The 16,419-nt window shown below is 32.3% G+C and overlaps 1 protein-coding gene across 14 annotated transcripts in view; it reads right to left on the reverse strand.

Annotated features, from left to right (window-relative positions):
* Positions 1-7,825: 7,825 nt before the first annotated feature.
* UCHL5 (ubiquitin C-terminal hydrolase L5) overlaps positions 7,826-16,419 on the reverse strand; it is a 58,483-nt gene continuing 49,889 nt past the window's right edge. For all 14 annotated transcript variants that reach the window (XM_077157280.1, XM_077157276.1, XM_077157275.1 and 11 more), the window contains 2 exons: positions 14,916-15,014; positions 7,826-8,084 (listed from right to left, as the gene is read on the reverse strand). In XM_077157280.1, the coding sequence (XP_077013395.1) occupies positions 8,040-8,084; positions 14,916-15,014 (144 nt within the window). In that variant the 3' untranslated portion in view covers positions 7,826-8,039. The remainder of the gene's footprint in view (positions 8,085-14,915; positions 15,015-16,419) is intronic.

Below are 16,419 nucleotides of genomic sequence, written 5' to 3' on the forward strand. Positions count from 1 at the left end.
TAATAACTCTGCAAAGGTCATTAATGTCTCCTACAAATCTTCTAATAAATCCAGAGATGGTTTTCTTAAAATGAATCATGCTAGAGACTCTGCTGTATAATTCTGTCCATAATCAACTCTAAGAATCATTGTTATGGGAAGAATGGGAGAAGTGTGTAGAGGGGGTATAGAAATGAGCATCATGAGATTATTAAAAAGAAGAAAGGAAAGGAAAGGAAAAGAAGAGAAGGTAAGAAGGAAGGAGGAGGAAGAAAGAGAACACACACAAAAAAGTAAGAGATAAAAAGGAAGGAAGGAAGAAAAGGGGGAAAAGAGTAGGAGTATGGGTTCAGGAGCCTATTAACTTGAAGTTGAACCCTAGTCCTACTTGGGCAAGTGAATTTGGATATATTACTATATCTCGTCTTTAGTGTCTTCATCTGAAAATTGGGGAAATAGCAGTATCTAATTCATATCTTACTACATATATATATCATATGAAAAAGTACTCAGAACAGTACTTAGCACATTGTAAACGGTTTTCCATTTTATCCCTAATAAATTGTTTTAGATTATTAGACGTTTGCATTTTGTTACTGAGACTGTAAAACTCTTAAAATCAATTTTTAAATGTAGAAGTAACTAAAAGCACAATGACATGATTATGAAGGTATTGTTTCCCTAAGTAAAGCAATAAAAATGAGTGTATGCTTCTTAAATTTTAATGTGCATATGAATCATATGAATCAACTAGACATCTTGGCAAAATGCAGAATCTGATTCCATCAGTCTGGGGTAGGATTTGAGGTTCTCCGTTTCTAACAGGCTTCCAGGTGATGCTGATGCCACTAATCTGTGGGCCACACTTTGAGTTGTTAGATTATAGATGGTTTGATTCAAAGGGAAAAATAACCCAGAGGGAAAAAGGAAACATATTTTGTATAAAATGAAAATAATATTTACCTCCTAGAACTGTTATGAGGATAAAATGAAAGAATATAATTTAAATGTTAGAATGATCATCACATAGGAAGCACTCCTTAATCAGCAGATATTATTGCTAGGAAGGATTATAGATCTGCCTTAGTTGGCACAATATATTAGTGAAATATTACACATATATTTTTAAAACGGATTTGCTTGTTTTGCTCATATTTTAATTGAGTTTAGGAGCATCTTATTGAAAGAAATCCTGCCTTGTTACAAGAATAACTGGCTAATTTATTGATATGGTTATCTACTTATTTCTTTTAAACACAAAGTAATATATTCTGCTAGGAAAAGGTTCAATCATTTCAGAAACCTATAAATTGAAGAGACAGCCCCTCCCATTTTAAGCCTGAGGGTAGGCACTATTAAGAACTTAGTGTTATACTTTCAAATATTTTTCTATCTTATGTAAACACATAAAGATTTTCCTTCAGAAAATGCACTCCTACTACAGTATTGTAATGCAACTTTCATTTCCTTCAGAAATAAATCAAATATCCATCCTTTCATGGTAATGCATAGAAATTCTTTTTATTTTTCCAGTGATTGCATTACATTCCAACATGCCATAGCTTATTTACCCATTCCCTATTGTGCTTTTAGATTGTCCCCAACTATTTGCTATTATAAATAATGCTATGATTGAACTCCTTAAACATATAATATTTGTATAGTTGTTATAAAATGCATAGTTCTGTAATATGACTCCAGATAGTGGAGTTGCTTCATTGAAGCATATGCACCATCTAAATTTTGAGAACAGCCAAATTGCCTTTCAAAAAAATTCTTTAGATTTTTACCAACGGTACATGAACCTGTCCATTTATGTCTACCCTGGTAAAATAGATATTTGCATTCATTTTAACCCCTTGAAAATCAGATCTATATTAATTTGGATTTTCTTGATCATTGGTGGGATTAACCATCTTTTATAACATTATAGCCATTTTAATTTCTTCTAAGAATTGACCATTCTTAGTATGTCATTTTTTCTCCTGAATTCTTTTCCTTTTTTTTCCCAGCTCTCAGTTTATTAGAAATTAATAATCCTTTGCCATATATATTACAAAAAGTTTATTTCTTGATTTGCTATCAGAGGTTTTATGATTTTGCTGTAGAATTTATTTTTCTATAGTCAAATATCTCTCTCCTAGATTCTTGGTTTAAGCCTTGCTTGGGAAACTTTCCCTATATCTAGGTCTCTGCTTAAATATCATCTCCCTAAAGGGATGTTCTTTGATCATCCTATCAGATCTCATCTCCCTCAATGCTTTTGTCCTGCCTTATTTTTTACATTTCACCTGAAAAATTACATAATACCCTTGTATATTGTCTATCTTGTCATGAGGGCAAGGGATTTATCACTTTCACCACTCTATCTCTAGCATCTAGAACAACTCATATATATGTTGAATAAGTTACCAAAGAAACAGTTTTCAATAAGTTAATATAATCAAGTAAATCAGAAAGTACTGGGTATACTAGAAGTGGTGATTCTTTACCCTGTCACTTATTAGATTTAGGCCAAGAAATCATATCTTAAAGAAAAGGACAAATTAAAGGACATTTGTGTTTGACTCATTTAGAAATTTACATTATTTCAAAATCATGAAATCTTACACTTAAAAATCAAATGACCAGTTTGCCTATTTTACTTCTATGCTTTACTCCTTACTACTGGGGGCTTGCTAAATACTTTGAAAGCATGTCTTTAAAATGGAATACTAAGGAACCATTTTTAAAAAAGATGTGATACCAATGTATTTATTAATACAAAAAGATGTCTACGGTAAAAAGCATGCAATAAAAAATGAATCGTATGATCTCATTTTCATAAAAAGAAAATATGCATACACATTTATGGAAAAACATGCATCAAAACACTAAGTAATGGAATTAGATTGTAATTTTAATTTTTTCTTCTGTATTTCCTCAGTTCTCTAAAACACATTACTTATGCAATAAGGAAAAAATTATTTTAATGTAAAATTTAATAGTGTGACTGAATGGATTTCCACTCAGTATCATTTCCAACCTCCTGCCTTTCTATGCTGCAGACTGCAAAGCTCAAAATTAATTCCCAGATGCCCTTGTAGCAAAGTTCATGTAAAACTTGAAAGGCAAAAGGTTTTCTGAGTGTTTCAGCTATTTTTAGGTGGCACGTGTATTTGCCACCTACAACCATAGTATAACAGAAAAGCCGTGTTCTTTAATCCTGACTCAATATTGTTGGGTGGAATTTTTTTTATTAAGTCATTTCCATGGAGATATGACCCACCCAGTTGCAGGTAGGACATTTTGATTAGGTGATGTCCATGAAGATGTGTCCCCACCTATTCAAGGTGGGTTGTTTACTGGAGTTAAGAGTGAACCATTTTGGAAAAAGCTTTAGAGCTGACAGAGACATTTGGAGGTCCAGTGTGTTAGTTAGATTCAGTTGTCAACTTGGCCAGGTGAGCATACCTAGTTCTGTTGCTGCGGACACAAGCCAATGGTACGTGAATCTCATCTGTTGCTAATTACATATGCAGTTGGCTAGGAGGCGTGTCTGCTGCAATGAGTGATGTTTGACTTAATTGGCTTGTGCTTAAATGAGAGAACGCAATGTAGCACAGTTTAAGCAACCTGGCATTCCTCATCTCAGCACTAGCAGCTCAGCCCAGGCCTTTGGAGATGCAGAAAGAAGTCACCCCAGGGAAAGTTGTTGGAACCCAGGGGCCTGGAGAGAAGACCAGCAGAGACCATCTTGTGCCTTCCACGTAAGAAAGAACCTCAGTGGAAAGTTAGCTGCCTTTCCTCTGAAGAACCAACAAAATAAATCCCCTTTTATTAAAAGCCAGTCCGTCTCTGGTGTGCTGCATTCCGGCAGCTAGCAAACTAGAACATCCAGAAAGAAAATGCCCCCCAGGAAGCTGTTTGAAACCGGAAGCCAAAGGACCTGCAGATGCCAGCCACATGGCTTCCCAGCTGACAGAGGTGTCCCACGCCATCAGCCTTTCTTGAATCAAGAGACCTTTTTCTGGATGCCTTAGTTTAGACATTTTTATGGCCTTAGAACTGTAAACTCGTAACATAATGAATTCCCTTTATAAAAGCCAACCCATTACTGGTACATTGCATTTCCATCAACATTACCAAACTAAAACAGCATGCCTAACCACGGAGGAGTTGAATTTATCTGCATTCCACTGTATAGTCTACTGGATGTCAAAAGTAGCTATGGCAGTTTCCTTATTCTAGGAACACAGCCACTGCAACATGTGCTAACATCAATAATTCCAATGGTGGAGTCCTTGACTATTATAGGTAGCAGCTCCCCTGGTAAGCCTTTACTATATGCTTTTTTGGGAGTCATTTCTGGAGGCTCAAACTTAAGCCCACTCCTCCAAACTTCCCAGTGACATTTAAGAGATTAGGTAGTTTAAAAATTCCCAATATTAACCCCCATTTCTCTTAAAATAACCAGAGTGGTTTCTATTTCCTGCAAGTAAGTCTATCACTGATATGAAAATGGAAAATTGTGTATCAAGTTACAAAAGGATATACACTCCATCACTGCATTTTGGAGTGAGGGGATGCAGGACTAACACAAAAATATGTGTGTATGGATTCACATGAGGAGAAAAAAGATCAGTAAATATACTACAAAGTTCCTGTATTCATTCATGATGGTAGGACTATGGCTAATTTGAATTTTAACTTTGCTTTATCTGTTTTCTCTAAATTTTCTTTTTTAAAGGATAATCTTAATCAGCCTTTAAAAAAATTAACAAAGTCTGCCTGCAGGAAAAAAAATCACTTCTGAGTATACCTTGAAATATTATAGGCAACTATGAGGATTAACAAGTGGTATTAATCTGCATGTAACATCATAACACACAGAGAAATTTGCATCATGGTCCTCAATAGGGGAGCAGCCTAAGCCTCCTTAGTACATAATCCCAGAACAACTATCTGTCTATTCTAGAGACACTGTTGTGCTGACTGTTCTTTGCTAGAAAACAAAGGGCAGCTATCTTGAGAACTAAACATGAGGTAAGACTAGCCAGTGCCTGATGTGCTGGCACACTTTCTTTGTTTATAATAGTAGTACATCCCTTAGAATTAGCTATTTTAAAAGATATAAAACAGAATCGAAATACTTTCACCTACCCAGTCATCAAATGACATTTAGTACAGAAAGAACAAAAGTGAAATGAGCAAAGTAGAAGTTTTTTAATTTAAAAATTTTCCTTTTTCTTAAAATTTCCACACAAATAACTAACATTTTCCCCGTATATCTGGGCTGTCTTTATTCCTGTTTTTTACCCTCTAGCTTTATGAATTAGTGTCAGACTGGCAATATATAGGGCCCAGACAAGGACAAACTGTACTTCTTTATTCATTAACAGAAATGATCATGAAGTGTCACAATGTATTTGCAATCATTAAAAAAGTAGACCAAAAAAAAAACATTCTTAAGTTATAGAAATTTCTATCAAGATTTATTAGAAGTAAGAATAAATACTTATTAACACATAAGTTTTATAAATCTTCTTTTAAAATGTCAAAATATACTACTTCTTACTCTTATTAACAGTGCCTTTTGTTCACAAGTTTGTAATTTTGATTAACCCATTTTGAAGGTTTTCTTTTATGGTTACTGCTTTCTTTAATCTAAGAAACTTGACTACCTCCAAGTCACAAAGATATCATCCTGTGTTTTCTTCTAAAAAAAAAAAAAGCTTCTATAAAAAGCTCGATACTTATAGCTATTATAGTTAGGTCAATGATCTGTCTCGAATTCATCCTTGTGCATGGTATGAGGTAGGGGATCCATGTCCATTATTTTTCCATATGGGTATTCAGTTATTTTGGCTCCATTTGTTGAAAAGGCTTTCTCTTCCTTATTGGATTGACTTATTGGATTGGCTTGCCACCTTTGTCAAAAACCAAATGACCACAGAAATGTGGACTGATTTCTGGCTTTTCTTAAACATTACATTGATTTACTTATCTATCAGTCCTTATGCTACTCTCACACTGTTTTGATTACTGGACTCTACTTACTCTTAAAGATGATTATATACTCACTCCTTGGATTGCATTAACAAAATGTAAACCTTTATAAAAGAGGGTATACAAGCTAAACTGAAATAAATGAACAGGATTAAGATGTCTAAAATAATCCTTAATAATCATTTAAAAAAATTATGTCATGCCTTTGAAAATACTCCATAAATACTATCATATCCAGAGCAATAGATATATATATATTTTTCCAAACAATTGAAAACAAATCCTTCTTTATTACATTCAAATGAAATTATATAAACATGGAAAAATATTTCATTAATTTTTCTACTCAATTTTTCACCAGGCCTTCCCAAATTAGTTCTAAGTCATTTAATAACACCACAATGTAATAAGCTTTAAAACAATCCTTAAAAATTCATGTGCTAAAGCTAGAAGATGGATACACACTCTTTCTACGTGTCTAAATTTTTCCATAATAAAAGCTAAAAATCAGCTTCAGAAATGTGGCTAGTAAAGAAAGAAGTGGATTATTTCCTCAATGAAAAGAAATTTTATAAAATGTCCTTGAAAATTTATTTGGAAAAGATTAGGAGCAAGAACACAATATCTTGTTATAAAAAACAAAGCAATCCCCAAAGCAGTAATAACGTCATTGTGGGCAAATTGTACACGGCTCTTGAAAACTGTTGGGCTGTGCTAATTTTATTCAAACTGGCATAGAAGGATGTGGTAGTTTGAAGCTATGTACCCCAGAAAAACAAGTTCTTAAATTTAATCCATTCCTGTGTGTGTGAAGTCTTGCAAATGGGGCCTTCTGATGAGGTTACTTCAGTCAAGGTGTGTGGGCCAGCTGAATCAGGACGGGTCTTAGACCTATTGCATAAGGCCTTATAGGGAAGGTCAGAGAAAGAGAAAGAAGCCAAGGAACTGTCAGAAGCTGGAAGTCAACAGAACCTAGAAGAGAAAAGAGAAGCCAGAAGAGATCCCCGTGTACTTTGTCACGCAACAGAAAAACCAAGATAAGGAACTGGCATCCATCCTCAGAATGCCAGTTTTCCAGGAGAAAGTACCGCCTTCAGGATTCCTTGACTTTCGACTTCTAATCTCAAAACTATGAGCCAATAAAAAGTTAACGCATTGGTTGGTATTTGTTTCGGCAGCCAGGAAACCAAAACAAAGGAATCATCCCACCTCTTCCACTACTTTTTTAAAGCAGAGTGCCTGAATTGTCAAATCTCAAAAAAAAATTTTTATAAACATACTGTTTAGTAACTTGAAAAAATATGGCCAAACTGAGAGCAAGCACCACAAAAATACTTAAGATTTAAAAATTGCCCTTAACCTGAAATTTTGCTTTGAAGCATAATACACCTGCCTGAAATAGTTCTACAATAAATTAATTAAAAATCCCAAACACTTAAAGTTTGCTAAAATAAAATTGGGACATTTATTGCCTTTTCTACTGGAAGCAAAGTCACTAGAAATTGTACTTTTGTCCTTTCAGTTGATCTGCATTAAAATCATACTTTTTCAAATAACTGGTATAGAAGATAAACAAAATTTTGTTGTAAAATCCTCAAAACATTCAGATATCAAAGACAGAGATACTGACTTTTTTTCCATTAATGATGACAAGAAACAAAAGGCTCAATTTAAACAAGATCTGACATTTATCAATTTTAAGTATTTCACTGGGCTAAAACATCAAAAGATTAATTAGAACAATTACAGGTACAGCATATCATTTGTGCATTTTCTAGGTTCATTACAGTAGTTTTATACTCAGAGAGAACCAATAGGAATTCTCAGATTTAATGTCAAATAATGGAATTGAGCAAGCAACTCTTAACATTACTTTTATTTAATATGCACTACATGCACATGACGTAGGTTGGGAAAATTTATGAATCCATGCATTAGGACAAGACAGACTGGTACTATTGTCAAACGTGCACTAGGGCAATTATGATGTTGCTCAAAGCCCTTTGTACTTAATGGTTTGCATGAAAATAAGTGCAGAAGCAGAAATGTGGACACATCCAAAAGCATCTTCTTCATTTGGTTTCCTGAGCTTTCTTTGCGTTCTGCTTTTCTTTTGCCTAGAAATTAAAGATAATGTGTTACAAATTTTAAAAGTATGTTTCAGACCATATTAAAATACAATGTATCTATGAGGGCATTTTCAAGCTGAAAGCCTTGAAATGCATTGTTAGTAAGATTTTTAGAGCATTATATTTTACAGCTGAAGACTTGCAGCAAACTACTCTGGAACAATAATCACAGTTACGCTCTGCCCTCAATAAGAAAGGAACATGTTTGGCTTGCAATTCTTTCTTTTTTTGTTTTCCCTTTATTAGAGAAGATGTCGTTTTACAGAACAATCATGCATAAAATACAGGTTTTCCATATATCACCCTATTATTAACACCTTGCATTAGTATGGAACATTTGTTATAACTGATAACACATTTTTATACTAGTACTATTAACCACCATCTGTGGTTTAACTTAGGGTTGACTGTGCAGACCCATGGATTTTTTTTTAAATTTTTATTCTGTTACCATATTTACAACCTAACATTTCTCTTTTTAAATCACATTCATATAAATATCTCTTATCTGAAGTTGAAGTTCATTATTACAATTATAATAATTTAAAAGTACATAGTTGCTCATTCCATAAAGTCACATCTGCCAAAACATGGTATCTGTCCATTTCTCAGGGAGTAAGATAGAATCTACATATTTGAATTATGGATAAGTAATTTTAAAAAACAACATACACAAAAAGATTATGTGTCTTTTGGTATCAATAAGCCTTACTGTCATAACTTTAAAAATGTTTTCACACATTATTTAATTTGCTCCTCATAACAATTACTATAGCTTCAATACAGTAATTATTTTTTATTCTTTGCAGATGAAGAAGCTGAAGCTCATAGATGTTATCAAACTTGACCAAAGTCACACAGCTAGTGATAGTAAAACCTCAACCACAGGTCAAAAAAACACATATTCCATAGCAGTGCTTCTCAATGTACACACCACAGACCTGGAAATCCTGTTAAAAGACAGACTGATTCAGTAAAATGCCTGAAACTGCATTTCTAACAAATTTCCAGGTGATACCAATCCTTCTGATTCTGGCACCATACAATGACAAATAAGACTTTAGAATACAATATTCTTTCTATCCACTTGAGTCAGATAAGAAACAACAAATTAGAGAACACAAGTTAAAAAAAAAATCCTTAGATAAATAAATAAGATAATTAGAAAAACTGCAATCTTTTTATAATGTATTAGGTAGTACATTATACAATCGTATGATGAAATTGAGAGCTACGCCTTAGTAAATATTTTAAATGTAATAATAAAATTAATTTTCCCCATGAATATTTTTAACAAGCATGTGGCATTTGAAATATACACCATTTCTCATACATTAATGCTAAACAAATTACTTATTTGTTTTCAAATAATGAAATATGATTCAATTCTAGACATAAATTAAAATAAAAATATGAATTTCTTTCCTTACTGATCTTTGAATATACCTAATAGAATGTTTAGTAGAATTAACGTAAATGGATCTATGGGTTTATTATATAAACTTGACAACATAATATAATTAAATCAGAAAGATACATTATGCAGAGAATGTCCATACATTTATTAACCTGTATAATTCAGATAAAATTAAGGAATGCATAAAATAAGCTCAAAACAATTATCACCATTAACTGAGCACTTATTGTATCCTTTATAGATATGATTTCATTTAATCCTCAGGTATCAGAAGTAAGTATGATTCCCAACTTACAGAAGAGTAAACAGTGCCTCTAAGAAAGGAAATCATCTATCGAAAAGTACAGCTTAAGGAACATCTGATACTTAAAACCAAAGTCTATATTATTCTGTCTTTGTTAAAAAATAAAAAAATACTATCATATTTCTAAATAGCATAGAAAAAAATTACTGTCGAAAAATACATTCCTTCTACATGGTGCTACTGACTCAAGTCAGATAATTCTGTAATAATAGATATTAATGTAGATATTGTGAATAACTGAACTATTCTTTAACTTATTTCTATTAAAGGACAGAAAATGTAAGTTATGAAGCTAATTATTACCAACTGAATCATAATATCTTAGTAAAATGTGGCCAAAATTGAATACTGTAAAATCACAGCAACTGAGTCTATGATTTTACATTATGGTAGGATTTTGTTGTTAAAAACATGGGATATTACAAGAATAAAACAAAACAAAAAGTGGGACAGACAATATTTCAAAATTATATATAAAGGTTGAGAAGAAAATTTTAGATGTAAGTATGCCTGAATGAATGAGAGTTTAATGAACGGAATCTTAATCCAGCTGATTTTATTTTATATTGTAAGGAACAGTTTTGGTATATGGTATGGGAAGTTTTATAATTATATATATTTAGATTACTTTCTTTAGCAGTTTTTATATAATACAATATTTAACAAATTCATCAGATAAGGGCAGAAGCTTCATACAACAAATATACTTAGAATGCAAGAGATCTATTTTGACCTAACCTAATTCGTTATAGTTGTATGCCCTTGGGAGGATCAAGTATTCACCCTCTGTTTATTACTGTGTAAAAGGAAAAGAATTCAGCGGCTTAAACACTTCAATGCCATTATAGGCTATAGAAACTGCTTCAATTACTTAGAAATATGATCCTGACCAGGCTTGACATTTAGTACCAATGCCTAAAGCAGTCATCTCTCTCCTGTTTGGTTCCTTCCACCCCTTTCACAATTTGTTCCCTTAGCCTCATCCTCTGTCTAAAAAAAAAGGATCCTAAATTTAAAAAATCTATTTTTCTTAGAAGGATTACTATTAAATAATTATCATTTTAAAGCCTTTATACTACATATAATTATAAAACCTACTCTTAAACCCTTTTATCTATTCTAGAATTTTCAGTCTCCATTATTTTGTGACAACACTTGAATTTATCACACAAAATGGCATTTCAGTAAGATATCATGATATTTTCTTACACAATAAGATGAACAAAAATACATCTTTGTAAAAGATGCGAATTTGTTTGTACAGATTTAGCATGAAATTTTAAGTGGCTGTAAAACTATTTAGCTGCTAGTCAGTGCCCCCCATGTCTGTATTCTGACATTTATCAGGATAATACCAATCAATACAATATTATAACTGTTTGTTTATTCCTTTCTTCAAATATATCTTGAGTTGCTTAAGAAAAATGAACGTGTCTTAATTATATGAATATCCCTATACCTTAATAGAGTACATGGAATAAAGTTTCCCCTATATAAAAGTGTGATGAGTAATCAAAATATTTTAAACATTTCAATCAACTGATTAGCCTGAATCTTCTTCTGAACCTAGGTGAGAAAGCAGATCTTACATACATATATATAAGAATTAAATACATCTCTTTACTGATTATGCAGTATTATTAGTTAAAAAAAGCTTAGAGAAATATACAAAAGCCAGAAAGTCAGCAAATGCTACCCTCAATAAAACAAATGTTAAGTTAGTTGGTGTTCCACTACTACTAGGCATTCATATACTGCCACCTTGTGTCCTAAATAATGTGAATTAAGAAGTTACAGTTTTAAAGCAAAAGGTGAAAAGCTATTGTTTTCTAACTAAGCTCTCAAAAAAATCTGGGGATATACTGTCATTAAATCAAACAAGAGTTCAAACAAAGAAGATTAAGGCACCAGAAACCATCAATGAGGAGGACCAGTTCTGAGATATTCCAGACAAAAACTTCTAAAAAATTCTTTAAGCATATTACTAAATAATGCTCAGAGTTAAAGCAAAACATGGAGAAAGAACAAAAGGAAATCAGGAAAATGCTAACACAAATGAAATATCAATAGAGAGAAAGAAATTATGAAAGAGATCCAAATAGAGCTAAAGACCACAGTAACAGAATTAAAAATTCCCTCGTGGGGTTCAACAGCAGATTGGAACTGCGAGAATAAAGAATCTGAGAATTTGAAAGCAAGGCATTCAGTGTGAGGAACAAAAAGAAGAAACACTTAAAAAAAAAGTGAACAGAGAGCCTGAGGAACCTATGGGACACCATCAAGTGTGCCAATATAAATACTGTGGGAGTCCCAGAGGGAGAAGGAAGAAAGGGGCAGAAAGAATATTTGAAGAAAAAAATTGCTGAAAACTTCCTAAATACAATGAAAGACATGAATTTACATACCCAAGACAGTCAACGAACTCTAAACAGGATAAACACAAAAACATCCACACTGTACCATGTTATAATCAAACTGTCCAATGCCAAAGATAGAGAATTTTGAAAGTTGCAAGAGAGAAGTACAAGGGAACCTCAATAAGATTAAGTGCCAATTTTACTGGAAATCTTGGAGGCTAGAAGACAGTATGATGACATATTTGAATGCTGAAAGCAAACAACTGCCAACTAAGAATTTTACATTTGACAATGCTAACTTTCAAAAATGAGGAAAGATTAAAACATTCCCAGATAAACAAAAACTAAGGGAGTTTTTTTCTCTACTAGACTCTAGCCCTACAAGAGATGCTATAGAGTGTTCAGCAGGTTGAAAGGAAGGGACAATAGAAAACAGACAACAGATCAAAGCCATATGAAGAAATAAAGATCTCCAGTGAGGGTAATGACATTGGTAAATATAAATGCCAATACTATTGTATTTTTGGTTTATATCTCCACTTTTCACTTTCTGTATGATGCAAAAGGCAAATACATAAAATGGAATGATTATAAACATATAATTTATAACAAGAACTACACAAAGGGGGGGGCAGATGGGTATAGGAACATAGTATATATATACCATTGAAATTAAGTTGGTTATCTAAGTAAGTGAGATTGTTACAGATTTAGAATGTTAAATTTAAACCCCATGGTAACTAAAGAGAAAATAGCAGAGAATATGCAAGCCCATGAAGAAAAAAAATTAGAAAACAAGTTGCCAGGGGAGGAGGAAGAAGGAGTAGGGACTAAATGAACAATGGGCATAGGGATTCTATTTGAGGAGATGAGAAAGTTTCAGTAGTGGAAGGTGGTGAAGGTACTGCAATACTGTGAATATGATTGATCCCACTAAATGATATGCTTGGGAGCTGTTGAGAGCGGAAAGTCCATGTTGCTTTTATGTTCCCACAATTTAAAAAATGAAAGAAAGAAAGAAAGAGCAACTAAAGAGACTATGATTATTAAATAAAATGCATGATCCTGGTAGGGATCTAGCAAGGGAGGCTCAAAGGCTCAAAGGGACATTGTTGGAACATTAAAAAAAATTGGTATATAGACTGTAAACTTTATATCAATGTTAGATTTCTTGAACTTGATAACTGCCCTTAAGGTGGTTACATAAGTGAATGGTAGTATTAAATATTCAAGAAGTCATATGTGTACAATCTACACTCAAGCATTGAGAATACGGATTGATAAAATAGATGGATGGATGGATAGATAGATAAGACAGACAGAATAATACAGCAAATGTGGCAAAATATTAAAATTGGTGGACCTGGGTATCTGAGATACCAGATCCAAAGCAAAATTTGTACATTTAAAATTTCTCTAATAACATTTGTCTGGTCCCTAATAAATTTATCTATAAAAACCTGGTATAACGTGATAAAATTTTACCCAGCATTCTATATTGTTATTTTATCTTTTAACATTTTTAATAGAGAAATATTTTATAGAGTTTCATACAAAGATTGAACTATCTAGGTATTCTGCTAACTGAGCAATTTTGAGGACCACAGGACATTAATTGTCAATCTAAAGCTTTAAAAATCAATTTTGCATCTTGGACTTCCTATAAATTTAATACTCTGTGATACAAGAATAGAAAAACCTATGTGGAAAAGAGCAGACTTAGCAGTCTTCTGCAATAATTTTGGCACCATACTAAAAGTCAGGGCACACTTGTTTCAGGATCTGAGTAATAAGTATAGACAAAAACCTTATTAATTCACATTTCATATTATTTAGAATTTATAATTATATGAAAACAGCTGGGTTGAAGTATATCTTTATTCAGTAAATCTTAAAATTAACAAGAAAAATATAACTATCCTGCATTCTAATCTTTTGTTAAAGTAATGGCCCCAAATTTAAGTTGCCTAGTAGTATCTTCTCAACGTGAGTCTCAATGTGGTACAGAGACCAGGTGTATTAGAATCACTTGGGGAATTTATTAACAGAATCTCTGGGGGAGGGGCCAGGTATCACATATTTTAAAGAGTATCCAGGGACGATCACTTTCTGAAACACTGATTTACAGTATAAACTTAAAAAGAATTTAATTGCAGTTAATTTACTCAACTAATATTTTATTGTTTTCCTTGGAGAAAAAAAAATCATAGAAATCAGAATTTTTCACTAACCTATGGAAAGGTGGAAAGGATATTCGACAAGGAATAAGAAAACCCATGTTTTTAGTACAGTACTTCTTTTTTCTTCCTTCAATGTCAGTTCTAATTCTGAATTCTGTTATTTCAATTCAAATTTTTGCTGAATTAAAAATGAAAAATAAATCTATTAATAATTTCAGTTATTACTATTAAAATTCTGTTTCAGCTTAAAGAGAGGATAGTGGGTTTTTTTGTAGTAGTTGTTTTGAGGATAATGTTTTAAATTCTATTTCAATATAATATAACTTGAGTTCCTTACCCTTCCTAAGGATTCTGGAAGACCAAATCAAGCATGACATAATCCTTTATTTTTATTTGACAATATTTAGGCTGAATTAATTCTCATCTAGAATATAAAGCTATAAGCAAAAGCAAAAAAATGAAAAAGCTTAAAAAAATTTTACTTCTACTCATGGCAAAGAAATAGCTCATATTTTTGGAGAATCTGAATTTAATAAAAGTCTTCATCAATAAAATACTTACCTTTTCTACTAGTGGTATTAACTGCTGGTGTTCTGCTAAAGTCTTTAACAGTTCCATAATAAAAGGCAAATAATTATGTTTTCTCCTGATATTTTCAATCTGAAAATAAAAGAAACACACCATGCCTACATCACATTTTTTACTAATGTTTCTGATGTTTATATTTTTTGTGTCCAACTGGAAATAGAAACAAGGTAGAATATTTCATTTTCATAAGAAAAAACATTATAAATAATGAGATTGAATTCCCAATTAAGAATAAAGACTAATACACTAAAGAATATGGAGAGAGCTTCTTGGGATTGGCTTTCTAGCCTTAGTTTAGTAAATAATAGAGGCTTATAAAAGCCCAAACTAAAATTACTTCTGAAATGTTAACTTATAAAAGCAAATTTGAGGACTGTTTTATAAATAAACACTTTTAGTGTAGCTTTGCAAATATTAGGCCATGTCTAAAGAGACTAGCTTGATTTTGTGATCAAAACTAATATTTCTTTGAGACTATCAAAAGTGGGAAATCTATAGGGAAAAAAATTGTGCTGTAGTGGAAAACAATGTACTGCACAGAAAATATACTTCCAAGTTGAGTGACTCTAGCCCTCTGATGCAGTTGGCCTATTCTGCAACACCAAGTTATACACAAGTGATAGCAATGTAAAAGAATTCTTGCTTAGAGACATGAAGACTTGCTAAATAATTCATGTCTACAGATAAACATATATGATTTCTTTGGGGAAGGTTCAATTGACTTTTCCTTTCCCCCACTGGAAAAAAAATTTCTATCTATTGGTAAATTCATTTTAAAATTCCTTTACTTCATATAAATTTGTGCTTCTTTGACTTCTTTGAACTCTTTGTGACATCTTACCAGCTCCCCTTAGTTAACCAATGAATTAAATAAAATCTCAACACATGCTCATTTTATATTGGTATGTGTCATTTTACCTTCTCTTGAACAAGCATTTCCAAACAGTGTAACAGGCAAAGATTCTGAGAATTTACTTTGTGTTTTATTTCAGTCAGATATTAAAAATTAATTAGTTAAAAAGTAGTTAATATATAAATGGTGGACAGTCATTCTTTATGTCTTGTGAAACAGAGTATACACATTGAAGCTTTCATTCCTTACTTTACTCTCTCCATGAATGACTCTTCCTTTTCATTCTCTCTGGAATACTCTGGAGCATTCCTGCATCTACCACTTACACCTGAAGAAATACTACCAGTTCAAGGACCATTTCTTTTATTCAACAATCATTTACTGACTGTTAACTATGTTGCAAACCATTACACTGGAATTGTGATCAGCAACAAAGAGAAAATGGACAGTCCTTGAATTCAAATAAGCTTCAAATGAAGCTTTTTTTTACTGTGACACACACGACAAATGACCTAAGCACCACATCTGAAGTCCTATAAAATTCAAAGTTCCCTCCATTCTTTTTATTCTCTCTGAAAAAAGCTCATCAGATAGTTTGCAAATGAAGGAAAATGACATTATTAA

This window comes from Tamandua tetradactyla, chromosome 4, assembly GCF_023851605.1.
Source record: "Tamandua tetradactyla isolate mTamTet1 chromosome 4, mTamTet1.pri, whole genome shotgun sequence".
NCBI lineage: Eukaryota > Metazoa > Chordata > Mammalia > Pilosa > Myrmecophagidae > Tamandua > Tamandua tetradactyla.